Below are 19,793 nucleotides of genomic sequence, written 5' to 3'. Positions count from 1 at the left end.
GACAAACAGGATCATAAAAAGCCACAGAAAATGCCATGGCCAAAGCCTATGAAAACATCCATCTCCCATTTGGGCTGCTCATGAAGCTATATTCTGGCCAAGGGCACCGACTGGGGCTGCCATGGCTCTGTCTACTCCAGGAGCCCTGAGCACAGGACTGATGCTAAGAAAAACGCTTTGGGAAGGAGGCAGAGCTGACAGACCCTATTCAGAGATTGTGTCCAAATATACAAGAGCCAGGTTCTTCTGGACCTCACTTATCACTTTCTGGATGCTCTGCTTGTAGTTACAGAAAAGTATTTGCTACTGATAATTATACTATGTCATTTTCACTCCTGGGGAGGGGGGGCTCCAAGTAAACAGTGTCTCTGAAGTGTAAATGGATGCTTGCTCTAACTTATAGCAATCAAGCCTCAGAGGAAAGACAGCAAGAAATAAGAAATCTAAGCCACAAGGTTCTTGTAAAAAGGTATCTGTTTGGATTTTTAATATAAAATGACTCAAACACAGAAAGAAAAATATCATACAAGCCAGTTACTCAATTTAAAATAAACAGAAAACAAATCCAACTAACAAATTTCAAGTGACATTGCCTGTCTCCAGCATAGGTTAAAAAACAGGAGACCTCAAACCCAATGTTTGTCCCTCTGAAGACATCTTATTTTTGTAAAAAGAAACCAATCCCTGAAATCTGGCAGGTGGTACCAGAGGCCACAGCTGTCCTGTAAATGGGGTACAAGTGGTTGCTGGAGTATGGCCATCACCTCCAGCTGCTTGCAATCTGAAGGCAGGTCAGCCTGGACACCATATGACTCTGGCCAATTACGTAGTCTGAGCCTCGGGTCCCACAGCCTGGGAGCCTTCCAGCCTACATCTTCACTGAATCTCACCCATGTACAGCCTCTTGTCACTGGATGCTGAGAGGACTGAGGGAAAAAGAGCAGAGGGGAGACAATGAAGGCTTGGGAACACTTGGGCTCAAGGGCCCCGTGTCAAGAGGCAATCGTGACATGTGAGAGCAATTGGATTGAGCTTGAATTCTCCTCCCAAACACTACACACAGGAAATTGCAGCCTGGCCTTTCAATCCAAGTCCCCTTGAAGCCTCGAGGGTGGCTATGCTATGGGAAACGACCGGGCTCAATCCTGATGCTCTTGTAAGTCAGACCCAAGAAAAAGATCTTTGTCCATGTCTGTGCTGGTCACACACACACACACACACACACACACACACACACACACACACACACACATACAGGTGCAGGTGTGTGTGTGTGTGTGTGTGTGCATTTTTTGGAGCTGGGGCTTTCTCAGACAAGGTTTCTGAGACAGTCTCTTTATTCAGTCCAGGCTGATCTAAAACTTGACTGTCTAGCCCCAAACCTCCAGCAATCCTCCTGCTTCTGCTCACTGAAGGCTGGGATTACAAGTGTCCACCCATTCAATGTGCTCCTGCTTGTTATAGAAAGCCCCGGAGACAGGCAACATGTTTTTTTTTTCTTTCTTTCTTTAAATATAAAGCCTATTACTTGGCTTAGCTAATCAAATTTATTTATTTATTTATTTTTGTTTTTTGAGACAGGGTTTCTCTGTGTAGATTTGCACCTTTCCTGGAATTTGCTTTGTAGCCCAGGATGGCCTCGAACTCACAGAGATCCGTTTGCCTCTGCCACCACTTCCCAGCTTAATCAAATTTATTATAAATATTCCTAAGTTGTTCTTGTCTACAGTCCCTGCCACTCCAAGAGACTAAGTCATGGAGAGAAGCTGAACTGAAATTTGACAAAAGAACCCCAACAGGCCGGGTGGTGGTGCCGCTGCCCTTTAATCCCAGAACTTGGGAAGCAGAGCAAGGTGGATCTCTGTGAGTTCAAGGCCAGCCTGGGCTACAGAGTTCCAGGATAGCCAGGGCTACACAGAGAAAACTCTTGTCTGGGGACTGGGGCGGGGGTGAAGGGAGGAAGAGTTTCCAATTTCATCTGAATCCTAGGTTGCTATAGGACCCCTGCCTGCCTCTGTCCCCCGAGTCTCAGGAGAGGTCATTTTCTCCAGACTTACTGATGGGCTCGTCAGGGTGGAAAGCCACTTCATTGATGGAGCCAGCATGGCCAGGCAGCTTATACAGGATCCTTCTGCTTGTGGTGTCCCACACGTACACAAACCTGCAAGGGACCACAAAGACAAGTGCAGGTCCCTTAGGAGTGGGGAGGACACTTGGGTCTTGCAGTGAAATGGGAATGTTTGTTACTGAACTATGCTTTGGGTTTTAGAAACTAGGACTGTACCAAGTGAGGTTAAGAATATCTGGTGGCTTGAAACCAACAAAACTGAAATAGCCCTTGAACTTATTATTTACACAATTCTGAAATTATAGAAAGAGAAACGTATCTATGTTACTGACACAGCTTTCTCAAACGAGGCTGCAGACAAGGAGTCGGGGGAAAGGCACAAACTAGGTATGCTTTACTCTACAATCCAAACAAGCATGGCATGATATACTTACCTGCAATCCCAGCACTGGGAAGGGGGAGACCAAGGGGATCACGGATAGGAGGCCAGCCCAGGATATACCGTGAGATGTTCTAAGCAAATAAACAGGCTTATTAATTACACCCTCATGCTCTCACAGTCCAGGCTCCAGAGCAAATGAGTACAAGTTCTGGGATAGCTGATGACATAGGCACACACCTAGAAACCCAGCACTCGGGAGGAACACGGTGGAAGACAAGGACTTCGAAGCCACCCTTGGCTACACTGTCAATTGTTGGCCACCCTATCCCTAAACTCATGTTCTAGAAAAGAGGCAGAGCCCCGCCATCTCTGCCTCTTGGCTGGTGCTCAGGCCCTCTGTTCGACCACATACAAACCCCAGGGCAGCGATTCCCTAGCTCAGTAATCAGACAACTGCTTCCTTCTTCTGTTAAAGTGATGGGGGGGGGGGGAAGTGAGTTAATAGCTTTCTGAGAAAAACGAGAATATATGCAAAGTGTTTGGCACACAGAATTAATGATTGCTGTGGTTATCGTGAGTACATATTATAAAGTTAGAACCACAGGAAGTCAGTAGGCTGGCCTGAATCCTCTCAGCCCAGCCTGGCTAGTGTCCGTCACAGGACTGGGGAGGGTTAAGGTGCACACGAAGAAGTGATCTGTAAGCAGAAAGGGGAAATCTGCCAAACTCAGACTCAGCTGGAATGCGGTTTCCTGAGGTGGAGATTATCTCTCAGGTACACAGAAGCTGGCAGAAGCCTGGATCTCCAAGGGTTTACTTCAAGGCCTCACTCTTCATGGCTGCCAATTACATGCTAAATTTAGAGGGGTTCCTTGTCCTCTCCACATTGGTAGAAACCAGGCTACTTATGCAATAGAACCGCTTGCTTGCTTCAGGCTCACTGTCAAGGTGGCCAATGAAATCCTGCCAAGCCCAGAAGAGGAGACTTCTGACCAAGCCATGCTTCCTCATGTAAGGGATGGTGAGGAAGAAGAGGGGCGAGAGGACATCATAAATTAGAAAATTTATATAAAGGTGGTACACACCTTTAATCCTAGCATTTTGGAGGCAAAGGCAGACAGCTCTCTGAGTTCAAGGCCAGTCTGGTCTACACAGCGCCAAGACTACATAGTGAAACCCTGTCTCAAAGAACAAAACAAAACAAAACAAAAAAACCAAACGCTGTGCGGTGGTGGTGGTGGTGGTGGTGGTGGTGGTGGTGGTGGTGGTGGTGGTGCACGCCTTTGATCCCAGCACTGGGGAGGCAGAGAGAGATGGATCTCTGTGAGTTCGAGGCCAGCCGGTCAACAGCAAGTTCCAAAGCTACAAAGAAATCCTGTTTCAAAAGACAAAACAAACAAAAAACAAAAACAAACAAACAACAGAATATGCTCATGTTGGGACAAAACTGTTCTTGTCAGAAAAAGAGCTTATGCAAATATAATTTTTAAAAAGATACAATTAGGTGGCAGAACAGACCTTTAATCCCAGCACTCCGTAGGCAGAGCCAGGTGGATCTCTGTGAGTTCGAAGCCAGTCTGTCTACAGAGTGAGTTCCAGGACAGGCACCAAAACTACACAGAGAAACCCTGTCTTGAACCCCCCCCAAACAAACAAACAAACAAACAAAAAACCTAAAACAAAACAGAAAACAAACAAAGATAAAATTAGGGGCTGGAAAGATGGTCAGTGGCTAGGCTACTCTTCTAGAGGACGAGGGTTTGACCCCCGGCCCCCAGATGGTGGTGGCTAACCATCCGTAATTCCAGATTCAGGGGATGCAACTCCCTCTTTTGGTTTCCACAGCACCCGACATGCCAGTGAACATTCATGAAGGCAAGACATCCATATAGGTAGGTATGGCTAGATAAAAACTTTAAAAATCTTTCAAAAAAGATAAATCTAAAACAATTTAATTTATACAGAGGAGACATACCATTGCTACCTAAAAAGATATAAATATACTAAAAATGCTTTCCTCTCTGTGGAATGCAAGCTCCTTTGTGTGTTTTTGTTTTAAAAAGAAAGAGTCTCACTATACAGTCCAGGCTGGCCTCAAGCTCTGACCCTGGCCTTACTCTCCTGAGTGCTGGGTTACAGGCATGTACCACAGAAGGCTCCTTGGTCTACTTCTTAAGTTTCTGTTTGTCTGTTTTTTTTTTTTTTTTTTTAACAGATTTATATATTTATTATGTATACAGTGTTCTGTGTGCAGGCCAGAAGAGGGCACCAGATCTCATTATAGATGGTTGTGAGCCACCATGTGGTTGCTGGGAATTGAACTCAGGACCTCTGGAAGAACAGCCTGTGCTCTTAACCACTGAGCCATCTCTCCAGCCCCCCCTCCCCTTTTTTGAGACAGGGTTTCTCTGTGTAGTCCTGGCTGCTCTGGAACTCACTCTGTAGACTAGACTGGCTTTGAACTCAGATCTACCTGCCTCTACCTCCCCAGTGCATGCACCACACCCCCGCTCCTTTCTTCCTTTTTTGGCAGTGTCTCAGTAAGGTAGTGCAGGCTGGCCTAGGACTGGTGATCCTTGTGCCTCATCCTCCTGAGTGCTGGGGCTCCAGGTGTGTGCCGTTGCAGCCGAACAGGCTGTGCTCTTAACCAGCCCCTTGTTAGTTTTTTTTAACGTGCCCTAAGCATGAAATGGCTTTGGCCACCAAGCCAGGCATCAAGCTAGGATGAACAAAGGATTGCCATCTGCTATGCCCCTGGCTGATAGAACACCACCACCACCAAGGTGTCTCTGGCCATTGCCGGGAGCTGGGTTAAGTTTTATTTTTTTCTTTTTCTTCATAATAGAAAACCTCTTAGGGTAGACTCAAACCATCAATATAGCACTGTTTCCCTTAGGTATCCACTTGACCCAAACACCCTGAATACTTGAGCAGTTCTCATAACATTAAATTTGTTTGGGAGAAAAAAGGACTTAAAAAATTTTCAAGCATAAACCAGGCCAGGTGCAGCACGCCTTTATACCCAAGTTCTTGGGAAGCAGAGGCAGATGTATCTTTGTGAGTTAAAGACCAGTCTGGTGTACAGAGTAAGTTTCAGGACAGCCAGAGCTATATTTGGAGATCATGTCTTGACAAAAACAAAAACAAAAGTTTCCAAGCATGACCCCAATGGGAATCCTGAAGTGTGCTGTCGGCTATGAGCTAGGGAAGAATCCTGCTTACAGGCCTCTATCACCGAGTCTATGGAGTCTCTACAAGTGCATTGTCCTCACCCCATTCCCTCCTAAGTACATACCACCACAGACATTAGAAACAACAGCATCTGACGGGTGAATTCTCTCCCTTCTGTCTCATGCACAACATAAGTCCTTGAACCAGTTTAAGTTCACACGTAAGAAGCATTGGTCTATTCATTTGACAGAGATGGACAACACCCAGCCCATTCACTCAGCAATGCTGGCACTTTCCACGGAGCCCAGATCTGGCTCTGAACCATCTTCAACACTGGCAGCTATGACCAATTGTTGGGTTGACACAAAGGGTGGAATTTGACGGCCATCTTTGACCTAGGAATTCATTCTTGAAATAGTCAGCAAGTGCTTATAAGAATTCAAGCACCAACTAGCAGTACCCTGAGTTTACAGAGAATGTCAAGACTCAACCCCTGACTACTGAGAGCAATTCATAGGGATATCCCAATATGTTTGTCTAAATGTAAGAAGGGGGAAATACGAAGAAAAGTGAGACACATGAAGTGTGACTACAGGAAAGAACAACATATGTTAAAGAGACGAGAGAGAGAGAGAGAGAGAGAGAGAGAGAGAGTGAGTGAGAGAGAAAGAGAAAGAGAGAGAGAGAGAGAAAGAGGACTCAAACGCCAGGGAAAGCTCAGAGCTGCAGCAGAGAGTAGGGAGGGAGGTGGAGAGAAGCTGGGGTGAGAATGCAGAGGGAGGTTAACAGTTCATGAGAATACAGCACTGGGATTTGAGCCTGGAGAGGACAGCCTAGGGAGACAGCCTAGGGAGATTTTGAGTTCCCAACAGATACAAAGGGTTAAAATGTAAAGAGAGATAGAGAACTCTAAGTTTGTCCAACATGGGCTTTGAGCCCTTATCTTCTCACGGCTTCATCCCCGCAAGCCCCTTAGCCCCTTGGGTAAGCACGTGTGTTGTCTTCACAGCCACGCGTTAATTGGAGACCCGAGCAGCCCCTCACTCTCCGCCTTCTACCCAGGAAGCCTCACCTGTCTGCTGAACCAGCGGCTATCTTGCTTCCATCCGGGGACCAAGAACACCGCAGGAGGTTCTGTAATGAGCAACAATGCACAGGACGGTTATTGTGCCAAACTGCTCTTGCTATACTAGGAGTCAGCTGACTTGAAATTTGTTACTGAGCTTTGAGTGTCCCCCCAGAACAAACACCAGCTAATATATTCCTGCTCCAAACAGCATGCATTGTAATTTCACTTACTTTTCTTTAAAAAGCTTGTCTTATTGTTTCATGTGTATTATTTTAGGTGTTTGGTCTGCAGGTATGCCTGATGTGTGCCTGATGACTGAGGAGGCCAGAAGAGGGCGTCCTATCCCCTGGGCCTCGAGTTACAGACAACCGGGAGCTGCCAGGCGGCTGCTGGGAATCACACCCTGGTCCTCTGCAGAGCGGCCAGTGCTCCTGACTGCTGAGCCATTCTCCAGCCTGCTTTGTAACTTTATACCACACGAAAACTCGAGGCAGAAACGCTTCACCCACAGTTATTAAGAACAAACCTGGCAACCAAGTTTGTTCTGTCTTTAAACAAAGTGGAGCTCCCTTTGCTCCACTTATCTTGATTCCCATTAAAACATTTACAAAGTTTATCTTTTTTTTTTATTCTTCTTTGCTTTATCTTGACGGAAAAAAAAACCCAAACCCAACAAAAATCAGATTTGATTTATAAGGTAAAACAATCTCAGTGAACTCTCAAAAGAAAATCATTAATCTCTCTTAAGAAACCCAATGACAGAAAAAGTGGCTTCCAAAAGAGCTGACTGGACATTGAGGGTTTGAGAAAAACCCTCTTCAACCCAGGCCATTGTGATTACAAGGGACTGGGTATGGACCCAGGCTCTAACAGGTGTCATCTGGGTGACCGCAATGGGAATCCGGGGCCACAGACACTGACTCAAGGCCCTGTCAGGGAGGCACTGAAGCCAGAAGTCCAGGAATGAGGCTGGGCCCAGTGCTATCTACCCACGGGGCTGCCTCCCCACCACTCTGACTGGTGCTACCTCTGTCGAGAAGAGGCCTGACCCAGGTGTGGGGCATGTTCCCGCAATCTGAGCCCACGGGAGGCTGAGGTGGGAGAGAGGGCAGCTCCGATGACGATGGCTACCAGACTTCACTCCTCCTCAGTGGGTCAACACCTGTCTAACCTTAGCATCACTATAAACGATTCTTCAGCTCAATGGACGGTAAAACCAACCCCGTGGCAGGTACCACTCACCTTCTCAAAGTTGTGCACATTTCCTTGAAATATCTTCACGCATCTCTCTTTGGGGGCAAAGGGCCGGACATCCCAGACACGCACTACAAAGCAAATCCGCATCAGTCAAGCAACAAACACAGCTGCGGCCAGCAGCTCCATGTCAGTAACAAATACCATCTCCTGGGTGAGGAGGTCCAAAGAACACAACACTAATCGCTAAGGCTCCTTTCTTTCCTTTTCTTTTTCGAGACAGGGTTTCCCTGTGTAGCTTTGGAGCCTTTCCTGGAACTCACTCTGTAGACCAGGCTGACCTTGAACTCAGAGATCCACCTGCCTCTGCCTCCTGAGTGCTGGGATTAAAGGCGTGCGCCACCACCGCCTGATTTCTTTTCTTTTCTTTTCTTTTTTTTGAGACAGGATTTCTAACCCTCCCTGGCCTGGAACTCTCTATGTAGATCAATAAGGCTAGCCTTGAACTCACAGAGATTCCCTTGCCTCTGCTTCCCAAGTGCTAGGATTAAAAGTGTGAACCACCATGCTCAGCTTCTACCTTATTTTTGGAAACAGGGTTCACTGAGCTGATTGGCTAGACTAGCTGGCCAGTGAGCTCCATGGATTCCCTTGTAGCCCAGTGCGGGAGAGTGGGGGGGGGGGGTGGGGGGGGTTACAGATGTCTGGGTTTTACCTAGGTGCCAGGGAACTGAATTCAGGTCCTCATGTTTGAACATCAGGCACTTTATTAGCTGAGTCATCACCCCATCTCCATATGACAATCTAAATGCCACTGACTGGTGTGACGACACATCTGTAAAGACTGAGCTTTCCTTTAACTTGATGGGTGCTTTGACAGTCTCAACTTGAATAAGGTCAACTACAGCAAAAAACCACTACAATGAGAATTAGGACACATGAACACTATCTTCATGATATCCACATGAACACTGTCCCCCAACCCCAGGACACAGGAATACTATCTCCATCCTTAGGTACTGGGTCTCACATAATATGCCAGGTGAGTCTATCATATATTCTCGCCTCAGAAACCACAAACTCTAAATCTAATTTTGTATCTTAAATAGATACACGGGTAATGCCAGGTAAAGTGAAGACACTTCTTGGCTTCCTGCTCTGTACAATTAAGGAAAAGAATAACAACAACAACAAAAAAAAATCAGATTTTTTTTTTTTTTTTTGGATACAGTCTTATGTAGCCCAGGCTGACCTAGAATATGTAGCTGAGGTAAACATGTTTTTGTTTTTCTAGACAGTTTCTCTGTGTAGCTCTGGCTGTCCTGAACTTGTTCTGTAGATCAGATGGCCTCAAACTCGGAGATCCACCTGCCTCTCTCTCCTGAGTCTAGCCTAATCTTTTTCTTTTCTTTTTGTTTTTCTTTTTTGAGACAGTTTATCTGTGTAGTAGTCCTGGCTATCTTGGAACTGACTTTGTAGACCAGACCACGAGATCCACCTGAGGTTAACTTTGAGCTTTTTAAAAAATAAGCCTATTTCAAAGATAACCGTAACAATTCTTCTTTTTTTTTCTTCTCAAGACACAGTTTCTCTGTGTAGTTTTGGTGCCTGTCCTGGATCTCACTCTGTAGACCAGGCTGTTCTCGAACTCACACAGATCTGCCTGGCTCTACCTCCCGAATGCTGGGATCAAAGGCATGTGCCCAATTCTTATTATTTTAATAATTATTTATGGAACCTTCATTCCTTACTGTCCTAATACCTAGTCAATGGTTAAGTCCACTGAGATGAGGACACACATATACTCACTCATCCACTGTAAACAGTAGCTAGAGCCATTATACGCAAGGTCAGCTACACAGGAAAGTTTGCTACTGCTGTGAGAATACAATCAGGAAGTGAAGATACCTATTCATCCAATAAGCATTTATTGAGTACCCGTTACATGCCAAGCACCTATTTTGTCATAAAATGTCAACAAGTGTGTTTTAGTTCCTACAAACCTATAGCATTCCCAAACGCACTACTGTCCATTTTACCATAGTAAACCCACACTCTTACTCTGTAACTCAAAACGAGCAAAGAGAAAGTGTAAGAGAATGTGCTCGTAAATCCAGAATGCCGAGGTGTTTTCCTGAGGACTTTGTCTCATATCAATGCTGAGAGGAAGACAATTGCCAGAGAAGAGCACCCAGAAATGCCTAATGGACACCAAATGGTCATCCTTCTCACTCAGCTGCTCAGCCGAGGTTTCTTGTAATCTGTTTGGAGTCACAGCATACCAGAGCTGAAAGGTGTGGTATGATATTTTGATTGCATTCTAACACTCCCAAGACTACCAATAAAGTTTGCTTTGAATCAGAGGGTGCAGTTAGATACCAGTTGACCAAAATTAACCATAGAGGTTTTGGAGGAGTGAGGACAGATAGACAAAAGGAAGTAGTAGGGCAGGGCTTAGAGAGAGTCTCTGCCTTTTTGGACTGAAGAATGAGAGAGAGGAGGTCACTGGCCGATTCTCTGATCATTCAGGTTCCTACTCTGATATCTGATTCTCAAGTTTTTATTGATAAAGAAGAATAATCAGATAAATGCTTCATTTAGTGCCCCATATTGGGTGCCATGTGTATCAAGTGTTTCTGTCCTGCCAGCAGCTCCCAAATCACGACACAGAGACTTATTATTAATTATGAAGGCTTGGCTGATAGGTTAGGCTTGCTTCTAACTAGCTCTTAAACATTTTTTTTTTGTTTTTGTTTCTCAAGACAGGGTTTCTCTGTGTTGTTTTGATGCCTGTCCTGGATCTCACTCTGTAGACCAGGCTGGCCTTGAACTCACAGAGATCCGTCTGCCTCTGCCTTCCAGGTGCTGGGATTAAAGGCGTGCGCCATCACCGCCCAGAGCCTAGCTCTTATAACTTAAATTAACCCATTTCTATTAATCTATGTGCTGCCCCAAACTTGTGGCTTGTTTACCTCATCTATGTATTGTCCATCCTGGTTTCCTGCTTCCTCCATCTTTCCTGGCGTCTCCGCTCTTCTTCCCAGCGTTCTCTCTGCCCTGAATATCCTGCCTAGCTATTGGTCATTTAGCTTTTTATTAAACCAATCACAGTGACACTTTTTCACAATGTACAAAAAGATTATTCCACAAGAGAAAAACAAAATCCAGCCCTCTATGATTTTACCTACATAGAAATGCCTGAATTAAATAAATAAATGTGTAAACCTCAAAACAAACAAACAAACAAGCAAATAAAACAAAAGCAAAAAAACCTGAATTACAGAGAGGAGAAATGCTGTGTGTAACACTGTTTGAACTACACAGGAGCTTTAGGACTACAGTCCTGGATTCTAGATCATCTCACCTAAACAATCTCCAGCTGACAGGTGAAATGTCAGTCACTCTTTTTCCTGGACTTCCATTCCTCCTGCCTCTCTCTCCCAAGTGCTGGGATTAAAGATGTGCGCCACCACTGCCCGGCTGACTCTCTCCTTTTAGCATGAGTCCCAGAAGCAAATGCAATCCAGTCTGAGTGTAGGCAGCTTAGCTGAGCCCTGTCACTGCTTCCCCAAAACACATTATTTAATACTAACCCCGCCCCCTTTTAGGATCAACAGACACTAGACCCAGAACAGCTCTGTTCTCCAAAGTTACCTGTATTGTCCATTGCATTGGACAAGAGATAAGATCCCTCAGAGCTTAAACTCAAGCCGGTTACGGAATCTGCATGGCCTCTCATGGTGTAGGTTAATTTGTTTTGACGCAGGTCCCAAACCTGTAAAAACACAAAATTGCATTCAGGATTCAAACTGAAAAATAGCAAAGAAAGGCCAGGTATGGTAGTGTACACCTTTAAGCCCAGCACTCAGAGGCAGGAGGATCTCAGTGATTTTGAGATCAAAATTGCTTGGTCTACATAGTGAGTTCTGGACAGCCAGGACTATATAGACACCATCTTAAAAAAAAACAAAAGCAGAGAAGTCAGGGCATGGTGGCTCATGATTTTAATCCCAGCATTCTGGAGGCAGAAGCAGGCAGATCTCTGTGAGTTCAAGGCTAGTCTGGTCTACAGAGATAGTTCCAGCACAAACAGGGCCACACAGAGAGATCTTGTCTTAAATAACAAACAAATAAACCAAACAAACCAGAGTCTGGAGAATTGACTCAGAGGTTGAGTTATTTGCTGTTCTTGTTTCGGAACTGGGTTTGGTTTCGAGCATTCACATGGTGGTTCACAACTATCTGTAATTTTAGATGCAGGGGAATACCTCTTCTGACCTCCTCCAGCACCTGGCACACATGTGGTGCACATATATGTGCACATGCAGGCAAAATACTCACACACATCAAATAAAGTCTAAAAATCTAAAAAAAAAAAAGAGAGAAAAAAAAAAAAAGAGAGAAAAACAACTATATAAACCAGATGCCAGGCTTAGTGGTGTATGTCTAATTACAGCACTCAGGAGGCAGATGAAAGGTTTTGAATTTGAGGTAGCTTGAATAACAGAGAGTTCCAACTAACTTAGCTAAAAGACCATCTCAAAAACATCATAAAAGCTAGGCGGTGGTGGTTCATGCCTTTAATCCCAGTACTCAAGAGGCAGAAGCAGGTTGATCTCTATGAGTTTGAGGCCAGCCTGGTTTACAAAGTGAGTTCAAGGACAGCCAGAACTACACAGAGAAACCCTGTCTCAGAAAGAAAGAAAGAAAAAAAGCTAATTGTACCCCTGAATTCTAGTACTTGGGAGGAGAAGCAGGAGGACCAGAAGTTCAATGATACCCTTAGCTATATAGTGCATTTGAGGCCAGAGGTGTAAAAACAAAACCAAAAAAACTCCTACAAATAAAAGTAGACAAAGCTAGGCATAGTGATGTATGTGGTAACATCACTAGAGACAGAGGCAGGATTGCTGTAAGCTCTATGCCAACCAGGGACACAATCAGGAAACTGAGTCACACAAAACAAAATGAAAACAAAGCCCAAAATTATATAAAGTAAACATGAAATTGGAAAAGTTAAGATTTTTCATCTTATAATATGTATATAGGAACAATATGTATGCATGTATGTAAGTATGTATGTATCATATATGTATGTATATGTGTATACATACATTTAGAAAAAAGGAAATGAAAAGCATATTTATGCAAAGAGCCCATTGAGCCTCCTCTGGAAGACAGACACAAAAATACCTATCTAGGAGTTCTGCCCTTTGTTCATTGCTGAGGTACAAGTCCAGGTTTTTGTGTCCTACCACTGATTACATCTCCAGGCCCAACAGTATCTGCACGTCTTCTGTCTGTCTGTCTGTCTGTCTTTTATATTCTTTGTAGTGCTAGAGATTGACCGTAGGGCCTCAAGCACACTAGGCAAGTGCTCTTCCTTTCTGAAAGATTACAAATAAGAATGCTTTGCATATGCCTGGTATATGGCAGGCTCTAAATATTACTGAGCAGTTCCTAAAAATAACTCTAAAGCCAAAATACAAAAATATTTACATAACAGGCGATTAAGCAAATATGTAAAAATAAATGTTAACAGAAACAGAAATAGCCTGGATGTCACAGGAAAAAGATTAGCAATTTTGTGAAGGTCACTGGTATCATAAAAAACTTCATTTAATACTGCCACATACTTTTTTCTAAATAAATAAAGTATCTGACATCACCTAAAGCACAACACTTTCTTTTATTCAGAAAGGAGTTAGGTGTGTGTAGGTTAAGAGAACTTCCTGCTCCAGAGTATCCGATGCATAGTACCCTGGGTCATTTTCCAGGACCCACATTGAGTGGCTAACAACTAAGGTTAACTTAGTTCCAAGGGATCAGACACCCTATTCTGTCTCCTAAAGGATGTACACACACACACACACACACACACACACACTTTGAATGTTTAGATACATGCCTACAATGCCAGCATTCAGAAGGTTAAGATGGGAGGAGAACCTACCTCCCAAATAAACAAAACAAGCCAGGTGTGGTAGTACACACCTTAATCTCAGTATTAGGAGGCAGAGCAATACCTGTGAGTTCAGGGTAAGCCAGAGCTACAGATCTACTGTCTCAAACAAAACAAGTGAACCCCAAACCAAGACTTAGTTTGGAAAGAGGAAGGCTGCAGGGCTATGAGGATCAGGACACTTTCCAAAAATATAGGGAAGGATATTTTTGAACACAGAGCTAAATTCAACCAGTATTCATTGGACTATATTTGTCTGTCTGTCATATCTGAGATAAGTTCAAATTTCAGATTAAAACTGGTATGTATCAACATACAATGGCTAGGATTTATTCTCTGCAGAGACCCTGCCCTAAGAGAAGGTATAACACAGTCTCTGAGAAGACAGAAACTACACAAGGACCAGGCAGACCTTTAGACTGTATTGTAACACACAGAAGGCCCAGCAGCAGCATCCACACTGCATGCAGCAAGAAGACAAACACAAGCCTTCTTTGGCTTGTCTGCCCATGGTGAAGACAGGAGAATCAAATTCTTGTAGCTTAACTAAAAAGAAGCTAGTCCCCCAAAAGCTACACACTCATACACCCCAAGTATTCTGGAAAAGGGACTAGAGGACAAAGAGATCAATGGTTGACGGACGTCAGGGGCGGGCTTGGCACAGAGCACAACACTGTAAACTCTGAGGAGGCTGGAAGTTGTCTTACATTCTGGTTATTTACCAGATTTGTTTTTTTTTTTTTTTTTTTGGTTTTTCGAGACAGGGTTTCTGTGTAGCTTTGCGCTTTCCTGGACTCACTTGGTAGCCAGGCTGGCCTCGAACTCACAGAGATCCGCTGGCTCTGCTCCCGAGTGCTGGATTAAAGCGTGCGCCACCACGGCCCGGCTTGTTTTGTTGTTTTTTGAGACAAGGTCTTACTATGTGGCCCAGTTGTCCTCAAGCTTGTGATCCTCCTGCCCCAGCCTTCTGATGCTAAGATTATAGAGATGACTGTTTTTGATAGCCATAGGAAATCTATGCAAACATTTTTACAGGTACACTCCAAAGCAGCATCTTTAATTCTTTCACATTTCTTTCTTTCTTTATTTACAGAGCACACGCAAGCCTCTAAGTGGCTTGCACAGGTAGAGGTCAGAGGGCAACTCAGGAGCCGGTTCTCTCTATCACATGGGCTCTAGGGACTGAGCAGGTTGTTAGGCTTGCTGTCGCGTGCCTTTACCCACTGAGCCATCTCCCTGGCTCCCAGCAGCATCTTAGAGTGTAAAAAGTATCGTGGCTTTAAGACATTAACTTACTTTTGTGTGTCTAAGCAGTATCCAGTCATTCCTGTCAGTGAGCCCCACCTGTTCTGGAAAGCACTGTGCTACCTGTTAAAGCGATGAAGCTGAAGACCTGGGTGGGGAATACACCCAGGGTGGAGAGCAGGCAGACCTGAACGAGATTTGCTTGGGCAAAGTGCACACAGCAAGAGCAGCATCTAGGAAAACTCCCTGGGGAACAAAGGCGGCAGTGAAAGATGCACACAGGGAAGGGGAGAAAAGGAGGCTGTAAGGGGGCGGGATGGTCAAACCATGAGCCAAAATAAAGCCTCTTTTTGGCTTTTGCCTGTTATTTCTATCAAGCAACAGGACACTATCTGTGACTGCTCTAGAGGCAGTGGGACCTGGAAGAACGGAGCCTACAAATGAGGTAGACTCGGGGGCTGGAGAGTTGGTTCAGTGGTTAAGAGCACTTGCTATTCTTGCAAGGACCCAGGTTCAATTCCCAGCATCCACATGGAGGGAGGCTCACCACTTTGTCAGGCACCGAGCATGTACTAGTGAGGCAGGCGCTGCTCTCATTGTTGACCTTAGCTGTTCACTCAAGGAAACTGGGGCTTACAGGAGCTGAAGAACACGTAGCAATAACAAAAGTAGAAAATGGCTGGAATTTAAGACAATTTCCTTGAAACCTTGAGTGACACTGCAATGCCGAATGGTCGGTCCATGGCCCTTCCCCAACGTCAAGTTCTCTTCTTGGAAAACCTTAGAAAACTTCCTTTCCAGTGTCAAAAAGAACTATACTGAGGGAGGAGAGTAGAGACAGAGACTAATTCCTGTCTCATCAGACCAGAGAGCTAAAACCGATTTTCAATGTCTTTTGTGGGGTGAGAAGGTTCAGTAGGTCAAGGTACCTGCTACCAAAGCTGACAGTCTGAGTTCAATCCCTGGGACTCACAGGACAGGTGAGGACTGACTGCAAACTGTTCTCTGACTTCCACACACAGAAATAAGTGTAATTTAAAATGAATAAACAAATATCTAGTCAGGGAATGAACACACTCCGTATTCTTTTTTTTGAGAAAGGGTCTCTATGTAGCTCCAACTGTCCTGGAACTCACTCTGTAAACCAGGCTGGCCTTGAACTCATACAGATCTGCCTGCCTCTGCCTCCTGAGTGTTAGGATAGAAGGTATGCACTACCAGGCTTGGCCATACTCTGATTTTTCACAATTCCCCTCCACCCAAGGATTGCACACTTCATATTAACCACTTGGCCCTTGACGGCAATTATATGAGACTATATACATTTGCCTGTAACCTTTGATTTAGGGAGTAATTAGAGCAGGACAAAAGAAAGTAAGTTTCAGGTCATTATCTTCCTTTTAGTTGGCATCAAGTGCCAACCTCCTATAATCTCAAATCTTTAAAAAGATTAGCTTCTGATATATATTCATGAAAGGTAAATATGATATAAACAACCATACCTTAATATCATTGTCTATTCCACCAGAGATAATCTGATCGCTTGTGTCATTGAAGGTGACAGCTAACACCTGGTATGTGTTCTGAAATGTCTGGATAGCTGCTTTCTTCCGGATGTCCCAAAGCTGAAGCAGAAAACAGGCACCATCAGTAACATCATTCTCAGGAGCAATCACACAGCACGGCCCAATGCCCACCTTCAGATGAGTGGAAGCACTAGACCCTTGCTAATGCTCAGCAGTTCAGCTACTCCCCACCCGGAACCTTCCCACCCCAAACAGAAGTTTAAAGCAGTGAATTACTAAACAGCCAAGCTTGCCTACAAGGCCACGTCTGATAAGCTTTAAAATAAAAAGGATGGAGGCTAGAGATATGGCTTAGTGACTAAGAGTTTGAGGTCCATATGGCCTACCTGAGGCCGTCTCAAAAAACTACCTTAGTAGTAGTAAGCCTTCCTCTGTACAGCCAGCTCCCCAATAATGACGTAAAGACTTATTATTAATTATGAAAGCCTGGCCTTAGCTTAGGCTTGTTTCTAACTATAACTTAAATTAACCCATTTCTATTCATCTACAGCTGCCATGTGGCTCGAGTCTTTTACCTCTCCCCTTGCATGTCCTGCTTCCTCTGCATCTAGCTGGCAACTCCATCTTTCTTCTTCCCTCCAGTTTTCTCCGACCCCAGATGTCCCACCTAACCTCTTCCCACCTAGCTATTGGCCATTCAGCTCTTTATTGAACCAATCACAGTGACACATCTTCACACAGTGTAAAGCAATATTCTGAAACTTCTCAGTTAGGGTTTCTATTGCTAGATAATACCCTGTGACCAAAGCAACTTGCAGAGGAAAGGGTTTATTTCAGTTTATACTTTCAGGTAACAGCCTGTCACTAAGGAAAGTCAGGACAGGATCTCAAGCAGGGCAGGAACCTGCAGGTAGGAGCTGATGCAGAAGCCATGAAGGGGTGCTGCTTATTGGCTTGCTCTGCCTATTTAATTTCTGTTTTTTGAAAAATTTGCTTTTGTTTGTTTTGAGACAGGGTTTCTCTGTTTAACAGTCCTGGCTGTCCTGAAACTCTATTTGTAGACTAGGCTGGCCTCGAACTCACAGAGACCCACCTGCCTCTGCCTCCCGAGTGCTGGGATTAAAGACATGCACCACTACCACCCAGCCAGTCTGTTTTTTTACAGCAGCTAGGACCAGCAGCCTAGGTGTTGGCACCACCCACAGTGTGCAGGACTCTCCTATATCAATCATCAATTAAGAAAATACACCACAGATTTGCCTATAGCTGACCATACAAAGATATTTTCTCAATCAAGTCCCTTTTCCCAAATGACTCTAGTTTGTGTCAAGCTGATTAAAAAAAAAAAAAAAAAAACGGCCAGCACAAAAACCCAACCAAAAAAAAAAAAAAAAAAAAAAAAAAAAAACCCAACCCCAAAAAGAACATGAAAAGCTCAACCCTATAATTAATAAAGGAAATTAAATAAAAACACTGTTATTCTGGCCATAGAGGTACACATTGCAGAGGCCCACAGGTCTCTGTGGGTTAGAGACTACTAGCCTGGTTTACATAGTGACTTCAAGGACAGCCAGGGCTATACTGAGACCCTGTTTTAAAAAAAGAAAATAAAAATAAAACAAAAAAACCAAAAGAAAGCAACAAACAAAACCATCACAAACAATACTGTTACTCATTAGGATAATGATTTTATTTATTTATTTTTTTGGGACAGGAACTCACCATGTAACCCAGGCAACCTATAATCTCAGCACCCAGGAGGCTCAGGTAGGTGGATCACTGTCAACCTCAGGCTGGTCTGTACTACACAGTAAGTCCCTGACTGGAAACCAATCAATCAACCAGCCAACCTCAACCAAAGTGCCAGGCCCAGAAGTACACAGCAGGATCATCTGAACTCGGGAGATCAGCCCACAACACGACAAGACTCAAGCCTTAGAACCCACACCTGAAACCCCCGTGCCCCGGAGACAGGAGGAACAAGAGTCCTAAGGTGAGGCCTGTCTACACAGTAGGTCCGTGTCTCAAAAAACTAAACCAAAAAACCCAAGAGTTCCTGATCTCCCTGCTTCCCCCTCACAAGCACCATGATCACAGAAGTATAGGACTACATTCATTCAGCTGCAAAAAAAGGTTTTTGCACACGTGTGTGTAGTGTGCACCCGTGATGCATGTATGAGTGTGCGACACATAAACACTTATGAATCTGCTTGTGGAAGCCGAAGGCTGACATCAGGTGCCTCTCCACCTTACATTCTGAGGTGGAGTCTCTAAACCCTGAGCTGGCCATTTCAGCTAGTCTCGCTAGCCAGCATGTTCCATGGATTCCCTGTCTCTACCACCAGGGCACTAGAATTACAGTAGGCCACCAGGCCCATCATCTTTCTTACTTGGGTGGCAGGGATCTGAACCCTGGTCCCCATGCTTGCACAAAAAGCACTTGACCCCAGCCCTGGGAAGAGTGCGACTGTTGTCCCATGTAGCTGTAATGCAAATGACACTGGTACTCTGTGCTGTGCTTGTGGAAAGTGGACTCCAGGAGTGGAGAGGCCTTTGTTGTCTCCTCCAAAGCCCCGTTCTGGGTCAAGCTGGCTCTGTAGTGGGGAAACAGCAAGCAGCTCAGGAACTGAAGCCCATGCCTTTGAGAACAGGTCGAAGGCAACCAATCCCAATAGAGTCACCGTTATCCCATTCTACAAAAGGCCTGTAGTGTGGGAGTGAGAAGCCAGAAGCTCAGTGGGGAACTCCAGCAGAATACCCTGACTTCCCTGCTGATTTCTGCTGGGCGTTTGTGTGAACTCTGATTTGATGATGTTACATTTGTTTGCATTCTCAAGCAGGCCACTAATTTGAGGATGTCTTGCTAGTTGCTGTTTGTGCCACCTACTATTTGTTCTTCTACATTTGCTTGTTATGTACTTAATAAACCATTCAAAACCAAAGGTATGGCCACCACAGATCACTCTCCATACTGTACAGGAAAGGAGCCCAGGCTGGCCTCAAATTTGAGATTTCCCCCGACACTGAGATTGTAGCTGGTCTCATCTTATTTGTAGGGAATGTCCAGAGCAAGTAAGTGAGAGACACAGACAGGTCAGAAGTTGCCAGGGGCTGGAATATAGGAAGGAAACAAGAATGACTTGGTTGGGTTTCTGTGGGAATGATGAAATGTTCAG

At 44.6% G+C, this 19,793-nt stretch overlaps 1 protein-coding gene and 1 non-coding gene across 3 annotated transcripts in view; both read right to left on the bottom strand.

Moving 5' to 3' along the window:
- Positions 1-459: 459 nt before the first annotated feature.
- The window catches only part of Snrnp40 (small nuclear ribonucleoprotein U5 subunit 40), a 34,714-nt gene continuing 15,380 nt past the window's right edge, over positions 460-19,793 (bottom strand). The window contains exons 5-10 of one of the 2 annotated variants that reach the window (XM_028887634.2): positions 16,594-16,716; positions 11,539-11,659; positions 7,933-8,015; positions 6,694-6,755; positions 2,058-2,161; positions 460-926 (exon numbers count right to left, since the gene is read on the bottom strand). In XM_028887634.2, coding sequence (XP_028743467.1) covers positions 877-926; positions 2,058-2,161; positions 6,694-6,755; positions 7,933-8,015; positions 11,539-11,659; positions 16,594-16,716 — 543 coding nt within the window. In that variant the 3' untranslated portion in view covers positions 460-876. Of the gene's footprint in view, positions 927-2,057; positions 2,162-3,800; positions 3,826-6,693; positions 6,756-7,932; positions 8,016-11,538; positions 11,660-16,593; positions 16,717-19,793 lie in introns of those variants that run through there. The other variant, XM_037202975.1, reaches the window with a different exon arrangement.
- On the bottom strand, positions 5,120-5,258 carry LOC114705679. The gene has a single exon (XR_003736425.1). It is a non-coding gene; the product is annotated as a small nucleolar RNA SNORA48 (small nucleolar RNA).

The sequence above is a fragment of the Peromyscus leucopus genome, chromosome 2 (genome assembly GCF_004664715.2).
Source record: "Peromyscus leucopus breed LL Stock chromosome 2, UCI_PerLeu_2.1, whole genome shotgun sequence".
Classification (NCBI taxonomy): Eukaryota; Metazoa; Chordata; class Mammalia; order Rodentia; family Cricetidae; genus Peromyscus; species Peromyscus leucopus.
This window is presented reverse-complemented; position numbering and strand designations above follow the sequence as displayed.